The 27,241-nt window shown below is 39.4% G+C and overlaps 1 protein-coding gene across 7 annotated transcripts in view; it reads right to left on the bottom strand.

Annotated features, from left to right (window-relative positions):
- Positions 1 to 27,241, bottom strand: part of DICER1 (dicer 1, ribonuclease III) — a 93,124-nt gene that overhangs the window by 47,487 nt on the left and 18,396 nt on the right. For 4 of the 7 annotated variants that reach the window (XR_012645904.1, XM_074996563.1, XM_074996566.1 and 1 more), the window contains exons 2-11: positions 26,684 to 26,749; positions 25,583 to 25,678; positions 23,957 to 24,031; positions 19,833 to 20,025; positions 18,828 to 18,990; positions 17,937 to 18,067; positions 17,471 to 17,605; positions 16,960 to 17,120; positions 12,734 to 12,902; positions 3,226 to 3,698 (exon numbers count right to left, since the gene is read on the bottom strand). Coding sequence is in view for 6 of the 7 variants with exons in the window: in XM_074996563.1 (XP_074852664.1) it covers positions 3,226 to 3,698; positions 12,734 to 12,902; positions 16,960 to 17,120; positions 17,471 to 17,605; positions 17,937 to 18,067; positions 18,828 to 18,990; positions 19,833 to 19,976 (1,376 nt within the window). In the remaining variant the exon portion in view is untranslated. Of the gene's footprint in view, positions 1 to 3,221; positions 3,699 to 12,733; positions 12,903 to 16,959; positions 17,121 to 17,470; positions 17,606 to 17,936; positions 18,068 to 18,827; positions 18,991 to 19,832; positions 20,044 to 23,956; positions 24,035 to 25,582; positions 25,679 to 26,683; positions 26,750 to 27,241 lie in introns of those variants that run through there. The other 3 variants (XM_074996565.1, XM_074996564.1, XM_074996568.1) reach the window with 3 other exon arrangements.

Genomic DNA, 27,241 nt, shown 5'->3' with positions numbered 1-27,241 from the left:
ACACTCTTTTATATAGTGAGCAAATTAACTGACTTCAATTAAATTAGAATACATCATAAATCCTCTGATCCAGAATTCAGAAGTCAAGGCAAGTCTTTTCATTCACTTTAATGTGTTTTAGGTCAGGCCCAAATGAAAATTCCAAATGAAGATTAAATACTAGTAGGTAAAATAAAACTTTTTAGAAGGGAAGAATATTAACTATGTAGTTAAAGCATTTACCCGACTGAAAAATCAATACTGTGCAACTGCTACAAGCTTTTCTGTAAAAGGTCGGCCAAATCTTTAAAACAAACATGATTTAATATACACATCTTCAGAATTCACAGATGCATCAATTGCAAACACCTCTATGGATGCAAACAGATAATTAGATCTGCAAACTTCTGATGAGCAATAAAGTTGTACCAATTCTAGACTTCAGCCAATGTGTCACAGTTGGGAAAACTGGCCCCACAAAAAAAATTTATGGACATGACTCCACAATTCTGCTCCAAAATGGGCTTAAGATTTAGCATAAAATCCTGCTTCTCTCTAAATGGAGGAGGCCAGTTGGTGTGATGTTTCAAACCTGGTTAGGTTCTTTTCATAGTTTTAAAAATTTCTTTTTTGGCGGGGGGGGGGGGCGGAGGGGGCGCGGCTCTGCTCAACTTTTCCTTGTTGACCAATAGCTCAAAATATTGTCTATGTACACAATAATTAGTAGAGAGGTGGATCCTGAGGAGCCCGTATGTAACAAGAAGTGTTTTGGTTTTGATTTAAAGACAGTTTTGGATTTGGGGTCTTTAAGTTATCCACCATTTTTATACCTGAAATTTTTTGGCATGGACACAAACCCGATTGATGGGGCATATACTCTTTATTGGTGAATGCAGACTGGATACCCAGAAGACTGATGGGAATGGGAGACAAGGTTGAAAACTGAGCATAAAAAGAAGGCTCATTCAAGTCTCACTGATTGATTTGATAAGCTAAAGAGAGGGAGGAGAAAATGAAGGGATGAGTACACAAGCCTGATGACTGATAGAGACTGGTGAATGCACTCTTGATTAATGAAGTGGTGGTTGCACATAAGGGTTACTCCTCCATGGAGGCTTTTCTGTAAGATTTTACTCTGTAATGGAGAAGAGTACATGCCCAAGTGTTGCAAGAAGAGCAAGAGAATGTTTCCTTCATAATCACAGGTTGTCTCTTCTCCCTAATTAAGATGTAGAAACAACTTCAGAAATCATCTCAGGAAAATATTTAATTTGGAAGCAAATGGGGTTGCTACACTCTGCCTGACAAACCCACCAAAGCAAGGCAATATAAGGTGGAGTTACCAATCAGTACATGGCTTTCTACTTCACCCACAAGCCCTACACACAAGAAATCATGCACTGTACCCTTAACTAATCTCCCAGATCCCACTGTTGAACTAGCCTTCTGCATGAAACCCTTCAATGTGTTACAGTGCAACCAGCTACTAAAATTGTTGGAGGAAAAAAAAAAGTGAGCAAAAGAGAGAAAAAAATATCGGACAATACTGAGGCTGTAATGCACAATAGTTATGGAGATGGCAAAGTGAGTGTGCTTGGGCATGGAAGAGTAAAAGGATATGTTCTGCTGGGTGGAATAACTTCACAGAATCATCAAATGCTAGGACTGGAAGGGACCTTACTTCCTTCCATGACAAAGTTTAATCTTGTTTCAATTTAAGTAAAAATATTACATGTGATAAATTTTATTAGGCAAGTTTTCAGCACATTGGCAGTTTAAAAAACAGGAATAAAAACTAAAATTTTTGTTATTTACTGAAGTAACTCATTGTTTACTTTGGGAAATCAGTACTTATTAGTGGTGTTTATGTATAGCTAAAGTGGATCGCCTTTTCAGGAAAAAGAAGGAATATACCTGATGCAACCAGAGCATTATACATCTGCAGTATTTTTGGCAGATGCTCCTGTTATGCATGAGAGCTGGAAACAGAAGCCTACACTTACCTGGAGAGGTAGGCAGGGAAGGGTTAAACTAAACTGCCTCCTACAGAGGGTGTTTTTCAGAGCCAAAAAGGAGCTAGTGGAAAAACAAACCTGAAACTGAATCACGGTATCCTCGCCTTTATTAGAAAACACAGAGAAAAAAGGGGTATCTTTGCAGGGGTGAAGGAGAAGAAATGAGCTCTTTCAGAACAGATCCCCTGGACTCATCAGAATTTGAGAGTAGGGAAAAGTTTAGGTAGTTATGTAAGGTTTATTGTTTTCATTGTTAGGGGCAGTATGCAAATTTGTCTGAGCTGATTATCTGTTCCTTTTACTCTTTCTAGAACCAAGAACCGGAGCCAAAGAAAAAATCCCTGTGTTTTCCTTCAACTCATTTTTTTGAGCATCAAGCCATTTCTGATGCTTGCAAAGACAGTGCTGTTTTAATAATAAAAGCCTTTTTTCTTTGTTAACAAGTACTAGTTGATCCTTCATGTCCTGGAGAGGCTCAAAATTACCTGTCAGGCCACAAACAGGTTACCAGAGAGCTTACAGGTCCTTGCTGCCTTTTTTTGTGGGGTGCTCTTGTTATTTCTTTCCAGCTCCTTTGGAAAAGGTTGGAGGTTTTGGTGTCAGGCACTCAGAGGAGATCTCAAGTGATTTCTTTCCAGGAAAGGGGATTTTGTACACTTGGTGTTGGTGGCTATAGGTTGATTTCAAGCAAAACTGAAATCTGGAAATCTCTGTGTCTGGAAACTGCAGAGGCATGTCCAGCAGTACTTTATTTGGATAGCTGGCCCTATTACCTGAACTCAAAGTGCCAGGGTGGGACCATGACAGCCCCAATGGCCACCTTTTTTTTTTTTGTTGAAGAGAAACACTAGGGCTTGACATTTTACAAAATAAGGAGTATTGTAAACTTCAAAAGTTTCAATATCGTACTAAGAAACTTCCAATTATAAGCTTGGGCTCCAGTAAACTGGAACCACATTGACATAAGGTCTTGTGTAAATTTCTATAAATGCCTAAATGTTCAGGAGCCCAAGTCCTATTGTCCAAAGTGACTGAGGTACTTTTGAAATTTTTACTCAGAAGCTCATACTGGTTATTGGTCAAAAGTTCTAGGTCTCTTGTTTGATTCTGAAACACAACACAGAGTGGCTTTCTTGAAATACAACACTTAAGTTTCCTAACTAACCCTAACATATATTCCCCTTTCCCAATATCTTACATTCTCTAATATTTTCATTTTTAAGAGCTTTACCTGTTAAGGACGACTGCTGTGTATCTCCTTTCCACAAAAATAATTCCACACAAAATATTAGTAAAGGGAGAAGGGAAATTTGTCTCTGGCTTCTCTTTCTCCTCAATTTCTTCATCCTCATCATCATCTTCAGAATCACTCCAAGACACGTAATTATCCTGATTCCTATTATTATACCACTCAACGCTTTCAAACTGCTGCCGCTCATAAGGTTTATATTTGCGCAAGATTTCAAGCAGTTTTATTACTTTTGGGGTTACAAATTTCAGATCAAGTGAGGCAGGTGAGAAGTGCTCTTCACAGAGTGCATGTATTTTCCTTAGGAAAGTGTCTGTAAACAATAAAAATTTCCTGTGCAGCTCCTCTTGCTCATGTTTGATGTACTTCTGTAGCTCTCTCACCATCATTCCAGCTACCTTATCTGCACACCAGGGTCCCAGAACAACCAACACAGCTCGACAGTCTGACAGTATCTACAAATGAATTCAAAATCCAGTTCAACAGAATACATTCATCATTTATTCATTTTAACTTTGGCTGTCATTTCTAGTATGAGGATAATCCTCATTAGAAGCACTATCATACTGATTTCTTTGTAAAATATATCTACAGTTATTTCTTTTAAAAGTCACTCGAGATGAGAAAACATAAGCACCATCATAAAATATACTTCTTCACCAGAGAGACCAGCCACTACGTCTAAAATCTAAATTTTGTCTTTTTTGTATTTGGACAAGGAGGATTTAATTGCTATTTTCTAGTCTGATGGCACGGCAATCTAGAAATCTGACTAGTTTATACTAAAATTATAATAATTTATAATGCACTAATGAGCAAATTAACAGTATCATACACCAAGTCTAAGGTGGAAAACAAGTTTATAAACAAGGTCATATTTTCTGTAGGCACTTTTCTATTACTGATAATTTGTCAAAAAAATCCACAAAGGCGGCCCTTAATTCATCATATATTATTTAACTAAATCTCAAAGTCTGTTCTGTCAAGGAATATACTAAGGAAATTAAAAACACCTATCTTTTAAAGAGAGAACAGTTAAAATGAAAAAAATAATTTCAGTTATTTAAATAGGGGTAGTGCAGAAGTGCTTAAACCTGCTTGGAAAGGCATTATCATTTAGTCAAGTGGCCAAATGCCACCAACATTGTAGAGCACATCCTAACACTGTGTTGTGGTACTGCTATAATCATTAAACAAAATTCACGACCCATCACATCCTGATGCATTACAACTGAAGCATCACAATAGTTAAAATATTGCTCCCTGAGGGTTTGTGTCTCTACCAAACTCCACGAAAAAACATTACCCCTTCTCTCTCCCTTCTTCTCTGCCTCTCCATTTCTGAACTGTTTATAAGCATTCCCAAAACTCTTTTCAAATTCATGTGTGATTATCCACTCCTTTCTCCACAAAAGGAACCAGCAGTCATGTAGCACTTTAAATTTTTATTTTGTTGGTCTTTAAAGTGCTACGTGACTGCTGGTTTGTTTTGTTAGAAGACAAACTAACATGGCTACCTCTCTGTTCCTTTCTCTACAGTTTGGCAGGTAACATAACACTCCTGCAACTGAATAATAATAGAACCTACAAAAGGCATCAAGTCCAATTCCCTGCACCCACAGCAAGTTTACGTACCTTACTGACCACCCCAATGGGTGTCTGTCTAACCCACCCTTAATCTCCAATGACAGAGATTGCATAACCTCCAGACAATTTATTCCAGTGTTTAACCATCCTGTCAGTTAGGAAGTTTTTCCTAAGGTTCAACCTAAATCTACTCTGATGCAATTTAAGCTCTTTGCTTTCCTATCTTCAGAGGTTAAGGAGAAAAATTTTTCTCCCTCCTCCTTGTAAGAGCCTTCTAGGTACCTGAAAAAACTTATCAAGTCTCTCAGTCTTCCCTTTTCCAGACTGAACAAACCCAATTCCTTCAAACTTCCCTCACAAGTCACATTTTCTGGACATTTAATCATTTTTTGCTCTTCTATGGACTCAGTCACGGATGAATTAGCACAGAGTAGACTGGAAGAATTACTTCTAGTGTCTTGCTTAGAAGCTTCCTGCTAATAAATGCACCGGACGTATTTACTGCATTTCACCCTCCACCCATTCCAAAAGAGTTACACCGACACATATTTAGCTTGTGGTCCACTATGACGCCAGATCCTTTTCCACTGTACTCCTCCTTAGGCAGGCATTTCCCACTTCGTACGTGTGAAACTGATTTTTCCTTCTTAAATGGAGTACTTTGCACTGGTCCTTGTTCAATTGCATCCTATTAACTCAGTCCTACTTCTTCAGTTTGTCCAAATCATTTTGAATTGTAATCCTATCCTCCAAAGCACCTTCAAATCCTCAACTTGGTATCATTCGCAAACATTATACATATATGCTCTATTCCAATATTTAATGTGTTATGAATGTACTGTTTGTGATATTATATACTGCATAACATAGTAAAAACAAATAGATTGAAGACTCAGCATCTCTCAAAAACAACTACACATATAAAATTAATACTGTTCAGGAGCCAAACACATTGATGAACTGGACCCAGAACTGCTCCCTGTCGAATCCCACTCATTAAGCCCTCCCAGCATGACTGTGAAGCATTGATTACTACTCTCTGGGAACCAGTTATGCATCCACTGTACGCTCAAAAGGCATGCACATTATAGTAGCTCCATCTAGATTGTACAGTAAACCCTTGATTTTATGGACTCCGATTTAGCATACTTTGGGAACAATGGAGATCCACCAGCCGCCCCACCTCCGATTGCTCCCAAAACCTGATTAACCAGGCCCCATAAAATCCCAAAACTGCTCCCCCCACCACCAAAAAAGGTATGTATGGTGACTTAGCACTGCTGTGGCTGCTGAGGCCATTGCGTCCAGACACTGAAGCTGCCACATGCTGCTCCCACTGGCGTGCAGCACATACATAGGGAGATAGGACTCGTGTCCACACACCCCCCATCGTTGAAGGAACGCATGGCAGCTCCAGTGATGTTGGCTGCTCCTTCCAGGCCGCAGCAGGGCCTCCAGCTCCGGTGGCAGTGAGTCACAAGCATTTTTTTTGGTGGGTGGAAGGGGGAGGGACTGGCAGGTAGTCATTAAACCCTCTTTTTTAATGGAATTTTGGGTTTAAACAGACACCCCTCTCCCGCATTAGTCCATTACATCAAGGGTTTACCATATGTCCCTACTTTGTTAATGAGGTGGTCATGAGAGACTATCAAAAGCCCTCCTGTAGTCTACTTAAACACTACCACTTTCCACCATCCACAAGGTTTGTTAGCTATCAGGCAGTTTGACATAAACAGATTTGTCAAGAACAAATTATCACATTACCATCTCTAACATTTGCAAAATGATTTACTTAAGTTCTGTACCAAGAAAGCTAATGGAGAAAAAAATTAAGGATAATTTCTGGGGGATTCTCACCCAATCATCTTATTTTCCTTTTTCCAGATGGGCACCTTTGTATTTGCCCTTTTCTACTCTTTTGGAATCTCTCCCATCTTGTGAGACTTTTCAAAGATAATAGCCAATAGCCCAGACAGCTCCCTGAGTATTTTAGAATGTATCTCAAAAGTCCTAGGTGACCTGAAGAACACTTACGTGCTTAAGTAAACTGTAAAATTTCTCTTTCCCTATTTTAGCTTCTGAACATACTCAATTTTCTTTAGTGTACACTATGTTAGTCATCCAACTGCCAACAATCACCTTGGCAAAAACCAAAACTAAACAAGGTTATTAAGCACCTGTGCCATTTCCACATTTTCTGTTATTGTTTTCCCTCTTCATTGAGGAACAGGCCTACCCTGCCTTACGTCTTCCTCTTGCTTCTAATGTATTAGCAGAGTGTTTTCTTACTAACCTTTGTCTCTCTACCAAGTTTGATCTCATTTTCTGCCTTGAGCTTTCTAATTTTGCCTATATACATGTATTACTCATTCTTACTTTGTAATGTGATCTAATTTCCATTTTGTATGGGTCTCTTTTCTGATTTTCAGATAGTTTACAATCTCCTGGCTAAGCCAGGGTTGTCTCTTGCTATATTTCCCATCTATCTTTCCTACATAGTGGAATAGTTTGCTCGTGTCCTTAGTGTCTCTGAAAACTGCCAACTGTCTTCAATTATTTTTCCTCTGAGACCTGCTTCCTGTGGATTTTTACCCACACCTCCCAAAGTCTGCTAAATGAAATCGATTGCCTTTATTTTGCTGTTCTCTCTCCTGCCATCCTTAGAATTATGAACTCTTATTTCATGATCACTTTCATAAGAATGGCCATACTGGGTCAGACCAAAGGTCCATCCAGCCCAGCATCCCATCTGCCAACGGTGGCCAATGCCAGGTGCCCCAGAGAAGGAGAACAGAAGACAATGATCAAGTGATTTATCTCCTGCCATCCATCTCCTGCCCTTGTTATGAAGGCTAGGGTACCATACTTTATCCCTGGCTAGTAGCCATTTATGGACCTAACCTGCAAAAGTTTATCAAGCTCTTTTTTAAACCCTAATAGAGTCCTGGCCTTCACAGCCTCCTCGGGCAAGGAGTTCCACAGGTTGACTGTGCGCTGTGTGAAGAAAAATTTCCTTTTATTAGTTTTGAACCTACTACCCATCAATTTCATTTGGTGTCCCCTAGTTCTTGTATTATGGGAAAAGGTAATTTTTCTATATTCACTTTCTCCACACCATTCATGATTTTATATACCTCTATCATATCGCCCCTCAATCGCCTCTTTTCCAAACTGAAAAGTCCCAGTCTCTCTAGCCTCTCCCCATATGGGACCCTTTCCAAGCCCCTAATCATCTTAGTCGCCCTTTTCTGAACCTTTTCTAATGCCAATATATCTTTTTTGAGGTGAGGAGACCACATCTGCACGCAGTACTCAAGATGTGGGCGTACCATAGTTTTATATAGGGGAAGTATGATATCTTTTGTCTTATTATCGATCCCTTTTTTAATAATTCCTAACATCCTATTTGCCTTACTAACTGCCGCTGCACACTGCGTGGATGTCTTCAGAGAACTATCCACTATAACTCCAAGATCCCTTTCCTGATATGTCGTAGCTAAATTTGACCCCATCATGTAGTACGTGTAATTTGGGTTATTTTTTCCAACATGCATTACCTTATACTTACCCACATTAAATTTCATTTGCCATTTTGCTGCCCAATCACTCAGTTTGCTGAGATCTTTTTGTAGTTCTTCACAATCCCTTTTGCTTTTGACTGTCCTGAACAACTTGGTGTCATCTGCAAACTTGGCCACCTCACTGCTTGCCTCTTTTTCTAGATCATTGATGAACAAGTTGAACAGGATTGGTCCCAGGACTGACCCCTGGGGAACACCACTAGTTACCCTCCTCCATTGTGAAAATTTACCATTTATTCCCACCCTTTGTTTTCTGTCTTTTAACCAATTCCCAATCCATGAAAGGATCTTTCCTCCTATCCCATGACCACCTAATTTCCATAAAAGCCTTTGGTGTGGGACCGTGTCAAAGGCTTTCTGGAAATCTAGGTATATTATGTCCACTGGGTGCCCCTTGTCCGCATGTTTATTAACCCCTTCAAAGAATTCTAATAGATTAGTTAGACACGACTTCCCTGTACAGAATCCATGCTGACTTTTGCCCAACAATTTGTGCTCTTCTATGTGCCTTGCAATTTTATTCTTTACTAGTGTTTCTACTAATTTGCCTGGTACTGATGTTAAACTTATCGGTCTATAATTGCCAGGGTCTCCTCTAGAGCCTTTTTTAAATATTGGCGTTATATTGGCCGTCTTCCAGTCATTTGGTACCAAAGTGGATTTAAAGGATAGGTTACAAACCACTGTTAATAACTCCGCAATTTCACATTTGAGTTCTTTCAGAACCCTTGGGTGAATGCCGTCCGGTCCTGGAGACTTGTTACTATTCAGCTTATCAATTAACTCCAAAACCTCCTCTAATGTCACTTCAATCTGAGTGAGTTCCTCAGATTTGTCACCTAAAAAGGCTGGCTCAGATTTAGGAACCTCTGCAACATCCTCAGCTGTGAAGACTGAAGCAAAGAAATCATTTAACCGCTCCGCAATGGCACTGTCTTCCTTGATCGCTCCTTTTATATCTTTATCGTCCAAGGGCCCCACTGCTTTTTTAGCGGGCTTCCTGCTTCTAATGTATTTAAAAAACATTTTACTATCGTTTTTCGAATTTTTGGCTAGCTGTTCCTCAAAATCTTTTTTGGCTTTTCTTACTACATTATGACACTTAATTTGGGAGTGTTTATGTTCCTTTCTATTTTCCTCACTAGGATTTGACTTCCACTTTTTAAAAGCTGCCCTTTTCTCTCTCACTGCCTTTTTAACATGGCTGTTTAGCCACGGTGGTTCTTTGTTAGGTCTCTTACTGTGTTTTTTTATTTGGGGTATACATTTAAGTTGGGCCTCTAGTATGGTGTCTTTAAACAGTTTCCATGCAGCTTCCAGGGATTTTAGTTTAATTACTCTACCTTTTAGTTTCTGTTTAACTAGCTTCCTCATTTTAGTGTAATTCCCCTTTTTGAAATTAAATGCCAGAGTGTTTGACCGCTGCGGTGTTCTTCCCAACACAGGGATATTAAAAGTTATTATATTGTGGTCACTATTTCCAAGCGGTCCAGTAACAGTTACCTCTTGGACCAGATGCTGCGTTCCAGTCAAGACTAGATCGAGAATTGACTCTCCCCTTGTGGGTTCCTGTACTAGCTGCTCCAAGAAGCAGTCATTTAAGGCATCAAGAAATTTAATCTCTGAATCCCGTCCTGAGGTGACATGCACCCAATCAATATGGGGATAATTGAAATCTCCTATTACTGTGTTTTTTATTTTGATAGCCTCTCTAATCTCCCTTATCATTTCAGCATCACTATCACTGTCCTGGTTAGGTGGTCGGTAATATATTCCTAATGCCATATTCATATTAGAGGAATGAATTGTTATCCATAATGATTCTATGGAACATTTTGATTCCTTTAGGATTTTTACTTCATTTGATTCTATATTATCCTTCACATATAGTACCACTCCGCCACCCGCACGACCTGTTCTGTCTTTCCGATATAATTTATATCCCGGTATGATAGTGTCCCACTGATTGTCCTCATTCCACCATGTTTCTGAGATGCCTATTATGTCAACTTCCTCCTTTGATATGAGGTACTCCAGTTCACCCATCTTATTAGACAGACTCCTAGCATTAGTGTAAAAGCACGTTAAAAAACTACCACTATTTATATGTCCGCCTTTCGCAGATGCGTTGGATTTTTTTATATGCGATTGTTTCACAACTGACCTTGCCCATATATTATTTCCCACGTTCCCTATCTGACTAACTTCTAGGGAATCCCTATCTATGGAGCCTCGTGTAAGAGAAGTCTCTGTCCGATCCAGGTGCTCCCCCGCACCAATCGGCTTTCCCCCACCTCTTAGTTTAAAAACTGCTCTACGACCTTGTTAATGTTTAATGCCAGCAGTCTGGATCCACCTTGATTTAGGTGGAGCCCATCATTCCTGTATAGGCTCCCCCTACCCCAAAAGTGTCCCCAGTTCCTAATAAATCTAAACCCCTCTTCCCTACACCATCGTCTCATCCACGCATTGAGACTCTGAAGTTCTGCCTGTCTATCTGGCCCTGCGCGTGGAACTGGAAGCATTTCAGAGAATGCCACCATAGATGTTCTGGATTTCAGTCTCTTTCCTAGTAACCTAAATTTGGCCTCCAGAACATCTCTTCTACCCTTCCCAATGTCATTGGTACCAACATGTACCACGACGACCGGCTCCTCCCCAGCACTGCCCATAAGTCTGTCTAGCTGCCTCGAGAGATCCGCAACCTTCGCACCAGGCAGGCAAGTCACCATACGGTTCTCCCGGTCATCACAAATCCAACTATCTATATTTCTAGTGATCGAATCCCCCGCTACTAAAACCTGCTTCTTCCTAACAGCTGGCGCTCCCTCCCCTGGAGAAGTATCCTCGGCACGAGAGGATACAACACCCCCCCTCTGGAAGGAGGTCCCAACTATGGGATGGTTTCCCTCTGCTCCCATTGACTGCTCTCCTTCCCTGAGCCTTTCATCCTCCGTAACAGCATCAGGACTGTCAGATTGGAGGTGGGACAGCCCTACTATGTCCCGGAAAGTCTCATCAACAAACACCTCTGCCTTCCTTAGCTCCTCCAGTTCAGCCACCCTGGCCTCCAAAGCACGCACTCGGTCTCTGAGGGCCAGGAGCTCCTTGCATCGAGCGCACACATACGCCACCCACCCACAGGGTAGGTAGTCATACATACTGCACTCGACACAATAAACAGGATAGCCCCCACTCTGCTGCTGGGCTTCTGCCTCCATTTCCTACTCTAATTATAGATGAGGGTTAATTAAATGTTTCAGATAGAGGTGTTATAAAGTATTTAAGTTTAAGGGCAACAGAAGGCACTGGCTCCCTCTAAACTCCCCTCTCAAAACTCCCTCCTGTTAGCACGCACCCTGGTCGCGAGCACCCGGTCGCAAAGCTCCCTGGTCGCTTACTAGCGGGGTTTAAGTGCTCGGCCTCCCTGATAGCTCCTCCCTCTGCCTACAGCTCAGCCAATCAGCACACGGTGTTTCAATTTAAACCTAATCAAGACTCACAGCTTCCAACTGCCTGCCTGAGCACACGGCCTTTCAAACAAACACTCAGCTCAGCACTCCAAACTCCAAACAAACACACACAAGCCCAAAACCCCCTAATATAAGCAGCCACTTACCCCAAGTGCTTTAGTTTGCTCCTTCCTTCTCCTCCTCCAGGAGAGCCTCTCAAAACTCCCTCCTGTTAGCACGCACCCTGTTCGCGAGCACCCGGTCGCAAAGCTTTCACACCTTCCATTTCACATTCTCAACAATTCCTCCATATTTCTCAAAATCAAATCTGCAACAGCCACGCCCCAGTGGCTTTCTCCACTTTCGGTAATAAAAAAAAATGTCCCTAAAGTCACCCAAATAATGTGGAAACTAAATCAAGCACAAGAGTCTGAAGCAGAGTATCTGCCTGAAAAGTTATTTTTGACATCTCCTGCGGATAACTTTTCAGAGTATTTCCTGAAGCACAATTTGCTTTTCCTCCCCCCACCCCGTTTGTCACAGTATTCAAATCCTGTGTGTCTTAACAATAATTGCCAATATATGTTACAGAATTATGAAGAATGAAAAAGAAAACATGAACCACACGTCAGACAAAGTTCTAAACTAACAGAGTTAATGTGTGAAATCCTGGACACACTAACACCAGTGGAACCATGATTTCACTCTGGATTCAAATGAAAATTCCACAACCTGTCATAGAAAATTAAAATTAATTTTGTTAAGATAGTTAGGGTTGGCTGAACTAAAATAAAAGTTTCCGTAATAAAGAGGGACAGCAATGAACAAGCAATAAAAATCTGTGTTTTATATGTGGCATTGTGTCCTTACCTGTTTAGAAATTAACGTAGAGTCTCTCTCTTTTGAATGTACAGATATGTTGCAATCATTTAGAAAATTAAGTGCTTCATCCAATTCTTTTAACAATCTTTCATACAGCCCGCTTTTGTCAGTATATGGTCCACAATCTACCACAATCTCACATGGCTGAGAAGTATACCTTCAACGAGAGAAAACAAACAAAAAAAAATTGTTCAGAGTTGTTTTTAGCTGCTAAGGCTATACATAAACAGGTTTTGGCTATCCTTCCTGCTTAGAGAGTTTCTTAATTTTTTGGTAGTAACAAACAGAAGGCAGAAAATGATTGCACAGTTAAAGATATCATACAGTACATCAAAAATGGTGTATTTTTAAATGCTTTAGGTTATAGCAGCTGAAAAAAAAACTACACACATAATTCATATACCATGGAGGAGCCAAACAGATATTTGAGCTTTTCAGGAATGAGTGTTAATGTTATATATGAAATGAGAGTTACTTACCTGTAACTGAAGTTCTTTGAGATATGTAGTCCCTATTTATATTCCACACATGGGGATGCATGCATGCTGTGTGTCCATGTATGGATATTCTCATCAAGCGTTGACCAATTGCTGTCCTCATGTTCCAAATTGAGGATAAGAGACAATGAGGGCTAATGCCTCTGCAGCTCTTCCTCTTCAGGGTGAATTCCAAGGGCTCCAAAGTGGAGAACAGAAGACAGGTAGTGGACTTCAGCTACACAATATACATCTCGAAGAACTTCCAGTTACAGGTAAGTAAGTGTCATTTCTTCTTCAAGTGCTGGTCCCCATGTGTATCCACATGTGGATGATTGATGAGCAGTATTTAGAGGGGAGACAGGGTTTGAGAAGTCTGACAGTAAAAGTTCTTGAAGGACTACAGTCCCCACCACTGCCCATAAAGTAGAACCTAATATTTTGTGAACATGTGACTGGAACTCCAGGTAGCCACTCCACATACATTTGCTTCTACAGGAGGTACTGATAGCAATCTCATGTCTTGTTCAGCCTTCCCATATTTCATCAGGGGAATGGATATGCTGTTGCAATCAGAATGTCCCTTACAGAGTCTTTGAGAAGATACTGTTTCTATATCAGAAAGGCTGCAAGTACAGGCAGTATTAGGCGATTTTTTTCCCACTGGCTTGGTCCTTTGAAAACAATGTCAGGGCACATTTGACATCCAAGGAATGAAGGGTTTTCTCTTCAATGGGAACAAGAGATTTGGGGAAGAAAAACAGATAACTAGATTGGTTGGTTGAAAAAATTCAGCAATTACAGTAGAAGAATTTTGGATGAGGGTGAAAGGAAACCTCCCTGTGAAAAACTGCACATGGTTGGTCTACCATGAATGCTCTTATTCTGCCCATTCTTCTGGCTGAAGTAAAAATGTAACTTCACAGAAAAGTGAAAACAGAACATATCACTAAAGACTTAAGTGGTGGTCCAGTGAGTACCAGCAGGACATGACTGAGATCCCAGTGAAGTTAAGTATGACCACTGGTAGAAAAGCCATTTATGAATTTCACAATTGTTGGGTAAATAAAAATGGAACATCCATTAACTGGAGGAAAGAAAGAATCAGTTGGTGTGACATGGACTCTCAGTGAGCTGAGAGAGACACTCAAAATTCTTCAATGACAGGAGGTATCTAACATACTGGAATTAAAGAGACTGACTAAAAGCTTAAAAAAGGAGTATCCAAGGTGCTGTTGCTAGTCTAAAAGGAAGGCCTGTTAATGTTCCTGGCTTAGCATTACTTTCTGTGGGAATGATTAAAATAAGCAACCATCATATCAATAGCTATGAATCACTCTCCCCATATATGGAAAGGATTACTGATGCTAGTGTAGCCATCCTGAATTTTGAATAAAGATGTTCAGTTGTCAAACATCCAGAATGAGTGAGTAGCTACTCCCCATCTTTTTAGGGGAATAAAAAATACGTGGAACAGACACCTCTTTCTTGATACTGAGGTGGCTGTTCTTCTATTGCACATTATTTAAGAACAGAATCTATTCTGTGTAGAAGAGAGTCTGTGGAAGTGATCCCTGAAGAGAAACCAGGAAGTGGATTTGTAGGAAGAATAGGAATGAAGTTTGATGGCATAACCATAGTAGATAATTTCTAGACTGGTATTCCTGTGGGCATCCAGCAAATATAGCATGATTCTTCATCCAGAGAAGAGAATATTGGTATATCTGATACCTGTCGATCCAGGTGAATTTCCTCCTCCTCCTCCTCCTCTGACAGATCCAGCAAATGCCAAATGGGGAGGTGCAGCAGTACTCTTGGATGAATCCAGGATATCTACTGTAACACTCCCAAAAGCTCCAAATAGGCCAACTTGAGGGGGCTCCCATGGTATCAGGTATCACTGGTTCCTACGAAAGCCATAGTGGAAACAAGGGTGCCCAGATTCCCTTCAGATAAAGGACTGGCAGGAGCATGACTCATTGGTGTCCAAAGTCTTGCTCTTGTTGCACTGGTTGGTTTGACAGTACCAGAGGTTGAACACTTCTGCCTGATGGTGGGAGTGGAGATGGCTCAGATGTGTTATCCTCTGGTGTGGCAGTTCCTCACAGGACATTAAGATCTAACAGGAGAGGGCACTGAAGATAAGGGAAAGAAGATATCCCTTCGCAACACAAATATCCTTATATCTCAGTGTTCTGGGGTGTTGTTCTGGTTGTAACATTTAGTAGAAGGAGCCATCTCCAGAACAGATGGATCCTTTTCCTTTCATGTTTATCCTCCTGATAGGGAGTTTTAAGCAGCCTTCGGCCCTTAAAATCAGCATGCAAAGACTTGCTTCACACGTTTGGTATTGAAAAAGGGATCTCTTCTCTCAGGAGGAGACCTGGACAGGGATCAGTCCTTGTAACCATAAATGTCTCTCTCTCACAAAGGCATTGGGCTTTCTCCATAAGGTGTTTCTTCAACTAAGGTTCACAAGCTGCGTGCGTCTGCAAGGGAAAAGGAACATCGGACACTGCACTTTGCAGAATTGTATGCCTCATCCAAATAGAAAAGAGGCAGTATTGGTGGTCATCATTCCTGGAAAAGGATCAAAGGCAAGTGAGCCCTGAGATTCTGCACATATTCCCACACTGACGGGAGGGTCTTCCCACAAGGGAAAAAGCAAGCTCTACTGTACTAAACTATACTATTACTAGAAAAACTAACCTATGCTAACATAAAAGCCCACTTACAATACCTATTCATTGGATACTACAAGAAAAAATGTGAAACTATCTGGACACAAGGAATTCCAATGACTCAGGTATGCAGGGGTGAGAAGGGACTCTAGAGGCATCAGCTCTCCCTCCCTCTTATGTCCTTCATCTGGAGCATGAGGACAGCAACTGCTCATATGCAGCCCAAGAGACACAGCATTTGTTAAACTGAACTCAGGCACGTAGTGCACATGGGTACTTGCACATGAAACACAAATGACCAGCACTCAGAGAAGAAAAAGTGAACTTTGCAAAAGAGAATTTCAAGTTTAGTTTAAACAACAACCCCTTTTGAAATGTATATTAGTGGAGAAAGTGTTTTACCATCTTTTGTCTTAATTATAGCATCTGCTTATGTTTATAATGTCCCATTGGTGACAGACAAGGGAGAGGGCCAATTATATTACCTTGATGGCTATAGATGCAGAAGTTGATGAACATACATACTTCTGTTGTGTGTCAAACAAGAGCCATATTATTAATCTGTATTTAGGTAACAATGTTCTCGGCACTATACATACAAACATACATACAGAAGATGGTCCTATCCACAGTAGTATTTCTGAATCATGTGCCTTTTTTTCTAGCCATAGTAAAATTTCAAAATATGAAAGACCTCACAGTTGGAGTTGCAAAATCCCGCCGCAACCTAGCCCACAAGTTATGACAGTTCTGATAATATATTAGTTACTTTCCAAAACATATATTAAGATGTAATCCTTGCCCCAAAAAGCTCTCAGTTTTAGGAACTAATGCTCTTCACAAATCTCTTCTTTAGTAGTTCTTCATCACTCCTTTTTAAAATGCTTAAAAGCTCTCACTACTCAGAAAGAAGCTTTTTATGTATAATTTTATCGATCGATAAGCATATACCCATGAGCATAAAAACACACAGCTACTAAAAAGTTCTCTCCTTAGTCTTATGAGATATGAAAACAGATGTAAATTTCACACTAACAATTGTGTGTTAAAAACCTACCTGTCTAAGACCACCAAATCAGTTGCAGTTTCAGCATTACTCTTTAGGATTTTCTCCAGTTTCTGAATCTTCTCCTCTAACTCAGCAGGGTCACATTTCCCATTTAAAATGGAAGCTGTTAATCCCAGGATTCGAGGACATGATGGACAGTTCTCACAGATCTGTGAAGTAACCCAGAATAGCAGAGTAAGACTGTCAGTTGCTCCGTCACTGCAGTCTGGGTGCATCATTACTGATACCTACCTAGATCTCAGATTCAGCTAGTATTTAAAATACCAGATGACATTTTTGAATAGTATTATAGCTTTGACTATAAGCTATTACACTGTCAGAAAATGGTGGCCAGAACTGAAGTATTTTCATTTTTGAGATTAATACACAAAAATGATTTTAATTAATAACTTTTTGCACTAAGTTGAATTAGCCAGCAAGCTTTCCATTAACTGATTTGTGATCTGAACATCACATTGAAGTGACAGATGTTGACAAAGTTTAAATAATTACAACCTACCCTCATAATTTCTTGATACGGATGGTCCTGTATTGCAAGATGGCACTCATCAAACACCAGAAGATTAATGTTTGATAGGGATAAGTATTCATTTTTCAAAACATTCAAAATGACATGGCATGTCATAACCAGAACCTAAAATACAAAGGAGAAATGCAACAAAGATTGGCTGTTGGCAATAACCACAAATATTGCTCAGTTTTCTGCCTGCCACTCCACACTGAGCAGAGGTTTTCATAAAACTATCCAGGATGACCCTTGAATCACTCTCTACTGATAACACGTAATTCACAATCCATCAACTTGTATGAGTATATTTCACTATGTCTTCCAGTGTGCATCCCTTTTTAACAGCCAATTTTTTTTAACATTTTATTGCCTAGTAATCCAGTTTAGCAGCTCATTGAGGTGAAGGAGGGCCATTCATACATCTCACCCACCATTCACAATTGCCCACTTTTCTTACCTCATGTTTAGCAAATTCTTGATTCCACTTCTCCTTTGTCCATGAGTCAATTATTTCTAAGCTTGAATACTCTCCCACCTTCAGATCTGAATGGGTTTTGATGGCTGACACTTGATGAGCAACTTGATTTGCTTAAAAAAAGTTTCAGTTTTCAATTATAAAATGGCAAAGAATTTTTAAATATTTAAGACTAAAGCATATGTGCCATTGTATCAAGGAGTTTTATAACACCTTTAAAATAGTGTAAAATAGATAATTTAAACTAGATACACAATCATAAGACAAAAATTCAAAACACCCTACAGAGAAGCATAGGGGCCCACAATATACAATCCCATGTTTGGCACTAATCCTACATGAAGAAATTAAAACATCTCAAAGTAAACTGGCCTTCACTCATTTTTTGTCTGGTCTTGGGAACTAGCAAAACAGAAAGCGAAGTTTCTAGACGACAAATACTGGGGGTAAAGGACACAAAGACTGCATCTACCCTACAAAAATAACTTCGCAGTTGCAAGTTGTAAGCAACTTCGAAGTTGAGCGTCTACACACACCCTACTTTGGTGTTAAACTACTCCATTCCCAGGAATGGAGAAAGGACTTCGAAGTTGGGCTCCCTACTTCGAAGTAAGGGAAAACGTGTGTAGACTCTCTGCTGGCTACTTCAATGTAGTGCCTAATTTCACAGTCAGTTCCTACTGTAGACAAACGCAAAGAAGCCATCAAGCCCTTTATGGAAACTATGCCTGATTGAATAAATGTAATTCCATCTAGCAATTTTGTGAAGCATGTCAAACAAGACTTTTCATTTTTACCTAAGTTTTATTAAGGATTATTCCTTTAAACACATACTCCCAAATAAATAAACCCTCAAAAACATTTTTCCCTTACCCGAGTTGACCAAGAAAACAGTTCTCTTTCCACTTTTGTTGAAGTCCCCCCTGATCTGATAGGACAGCTCTTTCGTGAGTAGTACTGCAATAAAAGTCTTCCCTGAGCCAGTGTTTAAACAGACTATTGTATTATGATCCAAAGCTGCTTCAAGCAGTTCAACCTAGAATAAGTTAGTCACATCAGTAATTAAAAAAATAAACAAAAGCAAAAATTGTCTACAGACTTTGTACCTCCATGAACTGTAGATGAGCCAAAGGGTACTGCTTAAAGCTAACTTAAGTCTCATGAACTGGATGGTGCTTGGTCCTGCCAAGAGGCAGGGGACTGGACTAGATGACCTCCTGAGGTCCTTTCCAGCTCTGAGACACATATCTCCATATCTCCAAATTTATTGTTGGATTTCACTCAAAACATGGAAACAAGTTATCAGCTCTAGCTTCTGAAACGCAACATGACTCATATTGCATCTCACACTGCTGGTCCTGTACATTCCTGATTAAATAAATGTTTACTACATTCTTCATTAGGTGTTTTGTTTTAATTCCTGCACATGACCTCTGGATCTAAAAATGAGAGCTTCATGGGTTGAACAAAAAGACCAGATCAATAATATCAAAGGCAGCAGCAGCAGTCTCAAATCTCTCCACGGCGTAGCCACTAGAGAATGGCAAGGAGACACACCATGTTAACACAGGATACACATTTGCTATTTACTCCTCATAATACAAGAGCTAGGGGGTCACCAAAGGAAATGAATAGGCATCAGGCTTAAACAAAATGAAGCACTTCTGCACACAGTGCACAATCTAAAGAACTCCTTGGCATCCAGAGAATGTTGTGAAGACCAAGACTACAAGAAGTGTTCATAAAAATAACATCTCGATACTCCACTGTAATGGAAAGCTCTTAACACAAACGTACCTAAAATCAAGAAAAGCAGTATCATGAAAGTACATTTCAAATCAATATGAATTGAATGAAAAACAGTATTGTCATTAGTACCTGATATTTTCTTGGCGTGTAAATGTTATCATGAATTGCTTCTTGTTGCCATGGCAGGCCAAAAAAAGGACCCATTGGAGAGGAGGCAGGGGTCATAAGCTGCAGTCCTGCCATGCTGAGGGATTGCAAAGCAGGGCTGCTCATTCATTCATCCAGTGTTTCTTTCATTGCATTTTTATTCCAGCACAGCTTACTATGCAAAAAGAAGATACTAAAAATCATATATTATTAAAAGCATGAAGCAAAACACACACTTTATCTGGAATTTTATTTCTTGCCCATTTTCATCTTTTATTTACCCATATCTATAGAACAAAATAGTAAAAATAAGTAAGAGGTAAACTAATATTTAAATATTTTTTTCCAACTTCGTGTTCAAATTAAGGATAGCATATTATTAATCAGCATCATGAAAACCTCAGAGACCCTGCATTTCTGAGGCGGAAAACAAAGTAACAAAGTTCACACTTTTGACTTGGTCTTCCATTAATACAGTCTCCATTTACAATGTCCAGAAACATGTTCAATTAAAAGATAAGAGAAGTAACACCGTTGTGCTGGTTCCACTTTAAACAAAGCAAGCTGAAAAAATTCTGGAAAACTGATCCAATTAAAGATATTACCTCAGCTACCTTCTCTAAAATACTGAAAACAACAACAGGCATAAATGTGTTTACTTCATCAGAATTTTTCCAGCAAAAGAATGTGACAAGTTGGCCTACAACTATTCCCCGGGGGGGCGGGGGGAAGGGGAGTGCAGAGACACACACACAATAATGGAGAGTATTGATCAGGTTAGGGAAACCGGTAATGCTCTGGGTACAAAGTTATACCATGGTTTCGACAGCAAGGTCCTGACCAGCCCAGTCATTCAATAGATTCCATAGTAAAATTTGAAAATCAAAATGTGTTAACTCCAGAATCCTGCTCACCTTCCTATTTCAGTAATATGCTCTGCCTGTTAAATATTTTCTTTGTAATTTCAGTTTGAATAAATAGCCTCAATTAAAAATGAATACATTCTAATCTTGAGGTGGCTGCATGTCAGTGGCAGGTGAGCATATGTAATTTTCTGTATAGATTTTACACAAAAACCTAAGTTAAAAGAACATATTGAAGTTACAAAGTAAAGCACTCGATTTAGGAAATGCCAAGTTCGAAAGACTGGAAGCGGTGCTTTGAACACAAAAGCTGTGGCCACACTTGGCCAAAACTTCGAAATGGCCATGCAAATGGCCATTCTGAAGATTACTAATGAGGCGCTGAATTGAATATTTAGCACCTCATTAGCATTAGGATGCTTCCAGCCGCAGCACTTCGAAAGCGTCACTTTCAAACGCCCGTGGCGTGGCTATACAAAGGTCCTTTTCAAAAGGACCCCGCACATTTCAAAATCCCCTTATTCCCCCCGCTGAGAGGAATAGGGGGATTTCAAAACATGCGGAGTCCTTTCAAAAAGGACCCCGTGTAGCCTCGCCACACCGCAGGCATTCGAAAGCGGTGCTTTTGAAGCGCCGCAGCCGGAAGCATCCTAATGCTAATGAGGTGTTGAATATTCAATTCAGCGCTTCATTAGTAATCTTCGAAATGGCCATCTGCATGGCCATTTCAAAGTTTTGGCCAAGCATGGCCACAGCCAAAGTGTTACAAAATGCTAAATACCTGGGGAAAAAATCTGGTTCCATTTACCTCAAATTAGGCTTCTGCAGTTAGTGGAAATGTGTGACCTTAGTCTTCGTGCCTCTGCTGCCCCCCGTAAAACAGGGATACCACCATCCTGTCACCTCAAAGAAGCACTGATGATGATAAAATTCATAAATGTTTATGAAGCCCATAGATATTATAGTAATGAACGACAGAGGAACCAAAATAAAATTAATAATTCTTTGTTCAGAGTAGGGTTTGAATAGTATGGAATGAAAAAAGGCATAAGGGCACAATGAGAAAACAAAATATCAAACAGGTGCTCAGTAAGTAAGCACCACGACTCTTGTTAACTAAATGAGTGCAGGGGTCTATGGAAAAACCACTATGTGATCATGTAAGCACAACAGGTCTGAATTAAGGTTGCACATGCCATCCTACTGATAACATTTCCTATCTTATCAGTGCCTGACTTTGCAACTTAATGATTGTTTTTAACATCACTCTTGTGTGCTTATTGTACCTTACACACGAATCAGGGGAACATTTTAGTATTTTTCTGTTTCATCGACAGAAGATAAGCGTTTTCATAGCCAACAGTTTTTAAGTAACCTGTTCTTTTAGCAGTCACTAATCTTTAACCATTAATGAGGACAAAGTTAATGGCTAATTCTATATCTAGCTTTAACACTACCAACAAACTTCATTTCCCCTCTAAACAAGTCTCAAATGCTGACGAAAAAAGCGTTTCCATGAATGAATCCACTGGGATAAGCAGCAAATTTAAAAGCAAGTCACTCATCAAATACACAAAAATTATTTAATTTCTCTGCTTAGCTGCCATCTTTCTAAAGTGCTCAAAGACCATGTTATTTTTAGAAGCAAATTTTATTTTATATATCAGCCAAATACATCATTTCAAATAAAACCCAGAAAGAAAAATGATACCAATTTTCCATCTGCTGCTTATCAAGGAAGAAAATGTAATGCAACTTGAGCATCAACAGATGAAACTAAATATTAAATCGTGAAATGCAAAAATATTCACTGGAGACATTCCAGGCCAGCTCCTGCAAAATTTGGAAAGATTTTGTTCCTGTTTTTGTACATTCGATGACTTATTTATGTTTAAATTTGCTATCTGGGTCGATAAAATCTTTGAGGCAGAAACCGCCCTTTCTTTGGCAAATTTGGGGCCTACAAACAACACACTTTTCACAATTCTTATATTTAACAAAACAGTTGCACATACATTAGTAGCTAATTTTTAAAACAGTATTAAATGTATTCTCTTCCATTTGCTTTATCAAAGATGCACTTGGTAACCATAAGTACTGAAAATAACTGATTATTTACCCTAACAAAGATTTCAGCCTATTTGAGAAATTTAACCTTTGTTCTTCACATGAGAAGTAGAATTTTTTTCCATGAAAGACTCTTTCTAGCCTTGGAAGAAAACCTCAACAATGACCAGACAGAGTGGGAAAAGTTTCACTTCCACTGAAATAGGACTCTCTTCCTTTCTACAGTAATTGATGTCTTAGTTATTTCTAAAATTAAGAATCCTGAATAGCACTTCAGAGTTCCGTGTAAAGTAATTTTCTTTCATCTGCAACTGTAAGAACTACACTTAAGAACTAGTCAAACTGACATTGGGAGATTGACTGGATGACCTAATGGGTCTTTCTTATTTCCACAGCCTCTGTAATGCTACTGTATGAAACTTTTTCTCTTTGTTGAAATTCACTCGAAGCATTCTAGAAAGCCATTTTTAGTTTTGTTTTGTCTTCTAATATTCTCTTAGAAAAGTCTGGGACCTCAGATTCCTAATCTTTAAATCACAAGAAAAGTGCAAAGAGAATGCACTATAGCTGAAATACTCAAAAGCCTTCTAGGAACAAATTCTACATGGTTTCTTTCACTGGAAGTATGGTGTAGTCATTTATCCTTATTTTTAAGTCCCTTCTTGAACCAAAAAACCCTACACTTTAAGGGGAAATATAACAAACTCTGAACAAAAAAGATAGTGTACCTTTATAAACAGTCTATAAAACTCGTAAACAGCATATTGCTTTCTCAGCAAGCATCCTTAGGCTTGGTCTACACTAGGTAGGTAAGTCGATTGTAGATACATAATTCTAGTTATGGCAATTGCGTAGCTAGAATCTATTTTTCTGCAATCGACTTACCTGGCCATCTTCACAGAGGGAGGTCAACAGGAGAAACTCTTCTGTAAAGCTCCTTTACACCACGCAATACTGAGGAGTGCAGGGGTCAACCACCAACTCCAGATAGTTAGATATTGCGCTTCTCTACCAGACATGCAGAATTGAACTCCAGAAGATTGACCCTGACCAGGTCAATCTTCTGAGCAGTCTAGCCATACCCTGAGAGAATGAAAGACTAGTTGCTATTGCTCAGCAAAGCCTCTAATAATTTGACATAATTCTGATCTTATTCAAGGCTCATGTTTGACTGACCTGTCTCTGAAGAGCTTCTTCTATAACCCATGTAGTATTGTTGACAGTTGGTGTTCCTGATGGATTCTTCCTGACCTGCTGAAATGGTGGAAAACTTCAACCTTGATCTCAGCAAATTAAGGACTTTTGAAGTCCTTCATCCTGGGTTAAAACTGCGATATCACTTATCAGAAAGCAGATCAAGAACTGACATGAAAGTCAGGTCTACTCTAGAAAACATGACTGCTATAGTTACACCAGTAAACTCTCCAAGACAGCTGCAACTTACACCATCAAAAAAAGTGATTATGCGGGCACAGCTTATACCAAGTTTCAGAGTGAAAAACTATACCAGCAAAAGGGCTTTTATGTATATACAATGTATACTTTTGCCAATACACAAATAGAGTTATAAAAAAATAACCACATTCCTAATTGACACTGATACCAGCCAACATTTCTAATGCAGACCAGGCCATAAGAAATAACAAAAAGGTGTCCTTAAATTTCAGAAAAGAAAGCTCACACTTTATCAGAACAAACTATACATAGAGCTAGATATGAGCCCACATTATAGCCCCTTTGTACCACTCTCCAAAGGGGTAAAGGAGGGGGGCTCTCGATCTGCTCTGAACAGACAACTGAAGATTCCCCCTGGAAGGAGTAAAGCTGGGGCTTCACGAATGCCCTTTCTATAGCCTCCTCAGCACAGAGGAGATACTGGGGAGGGTTGTTAGAGGGTAGGAGGCAGTGTAAGAAAAACACCCAGCCTCAGTGGTCTCAGGCTGGTGTGACTGCTCACTAGGATAATATAATGCTTATATTTGTGCAGCCCTGGCTCAGGACAGCATATATGTACCCCATCAGATAATTGAGCACAGTTCCAAGTTAGCTAAACTGCAGCACTGATAGAAGCACGCTATTAAACACTGTATCATTCTGCACTGTGAAACCTAGAGCACTAAAAACACCGTTCTCCTCGCTATGAAAATTAGTTGTACAGTGTTTTCTTCTGCCAACGATATACATGAAGCTAAAAGTAAGAGTCAAATGCAAAGCCTTACTTTTTTTTGCCATATTAAAATAAAGTGTTTTTAAATCAAATCTGACATTTTTCTGCTGTTTACGTCCTGTATTTCTTTCAGCGTAGATAGGCATGCTGGCTAGACTCCACCACTCCAACCTTTTCTAAAAATCATATTTGTTCTAAGGTCTAATTCACTTGTGTAATACTGTTTTGTGTTCGCAACACTGGAAATGTTTAAACCCCCTCTACCCCTTCCAACAAAAAAAATACTGAAATTTAAAAATCAGTTAAGCATTTCTAAATATAGTGTATTTCATAAAATTTTTGAAGCTCTGTACTTTATGACTGCTCTAACAGTAAGTACTTATAATTGTTTTGGATAGTCACCTGGCTCTCACATAATCAGAATGTCTGGACAAAATAACAGTACTATTTTGTAAAAATTTTACATCCATAAAATTAATTTACAGATTATTCAAATAATTTTATAATAGCCCTGTCTGTGAGCCTAAAAAAGCCTTTTCTGTACTGTTCTAAAGATTTAAAGAAATTCAACTGAACACATTTGAAACACATACTGATTTATAATCCGTTTGTCACATTATGAAGCAAAGACTTACCACTTTAATTTCTGAGACCTCTTTGTTTGCGTCCTTTGAACTGCATTTTGACATCATGTTATCAGTTTGTACATTAACTGCATCATTTGCAAGCTTCTGCTCTCAAACAAAATAAAAATGAATCAGTGTAAAGTTAAATTCTGTAAATAATGTAAAATACAATGAATTTGTAAAAGAATGGACAATTTGGTTAAAAGTAGTAGTAGTAGTAAGGTCTCATATATTTTTTCAAAACCAGAGATATATTTCAGTTAACACAAGACCTGTGTAAAGTCAATACTGAAAGTGACAACATATCCTCCAGTATTTTAGTTTAACAGCAAGAAAGTTTCAGAATGTGTTTAAAATTAGTAAAAGATATTTCAAATAGGAAAAGCTCTGCAAGAAATTAAAAGAAATTACAAGATTTTATCTGGACATTTAAAAACTACTACAGTAAACACTCAAGTTACACAGGGGTTGTGGTCCCGCAACCCCGAGGTAACTCAAAATTTCTGCGCAAGTTGCAAGGGAGATCCCAACTCCCCTGACCTTGCAGGAGCGAAGAAACTGACCAGCCCACCAGAGCTGGTAAGTTTCCTGGTTCCCATCTCCCTGCTGCTTGCGGGACCCAAGAAACCGCTGGTCAGTTTCCCGGTTGCTTGTCCCTGCTTTCCCCCAGCAGCACAGCTGTCCGGCAGGGAGAAGACGGGGAGGAGCAGCTTCTAGCTTGCCTAGTGTAGGCAGCTAGGCAAGCTAAAAGCCTTCTCCTGTCCTTCCCCCAGGAGGTGTGGCTCTCAGGCTGACAGCCAGGTGACTGGGAGAAGGCAGGGAGAAGGGGCTGCAGAGCAGCTTCAAGCTGTGCCTAACTCATGTTAAAGCAAGTTACATGCAACCTGAAGCCACATACATTGAGGTTTTACTGTACAAAAAGCTAAATCACATGGGAATATGCAAATGAGATATTTAAATCTGCACCTCATTTGCATGCCCCTTTCAAAAGGAAGGGGCCATGTAGACGCAGATTTACTGAAAAGTTAAAATACAAAATGAACCTTAATATGAACTTCTAGCCCTAATCAGTTCTTAAAAAGGTAAGCCATTCCTAAAGATTATTTTTACCTCAAATGCTGCTACTGAGCTTTTCCAGAGTTTCCAAGGCTGTAATTTTGTTTCACCCTAGGTAACCTAAAAATTAATATAGAAAAAGAACACTTTAACATGAACTCCCACAAAAAATCAATCATGTCATATGACACTCTGTTTTCTTGCATTTTAATATTTAGCTCTGTGGCAATAGCACACGGTCCTTCAAAATGTAATCATCACACATCCTGTATTGGCTGCTGATACAGACTGAACGTCTGAAATTTTGTTTCTAATTCTTCAGAAGCTATTTGCCTATTTTCAGTTTTATTTGCTGAAGTAATTGCTGTCTGAGCCCAATCAGATTTACAGTTAAAAAGAACAATTTTGCTATGTTTCTCTTTAGTATTTAGTTTTAGTAATAAATTAAATTTAATATTCACCATACTTTAAAAGCTTTAAAACATGCATTAGGTTTATATTAAAATAAATGCAAACAATTATTGCTTCTTTTGCAAAGGTTCTCTGCTACATCGAGGACCATTTAGGACACTGTAAAGCTTAAGAACAAAGGTTGGTTTAGCACTATGATGA

This window comes from Carettochelys insculpta, chromosome 6 (genome assembly GCF_033958435.1).
Source record: "Carettochelys insculpta isolate YL-2023 chromosome 6, ASM3395843v1, whole genome shotgun sequence".
Taxonomy (NCBI): Eukaryota; Metazoa; Chordata; order Testudines; family Carettochelyidae; genus Carettochelys; species Carettochelys insculpta.
The sequence above is the reverse complement of the archived record's forward strand: the minus strand, read 5'-3'. Positions and strand labels throughout refer to the sequence as shown.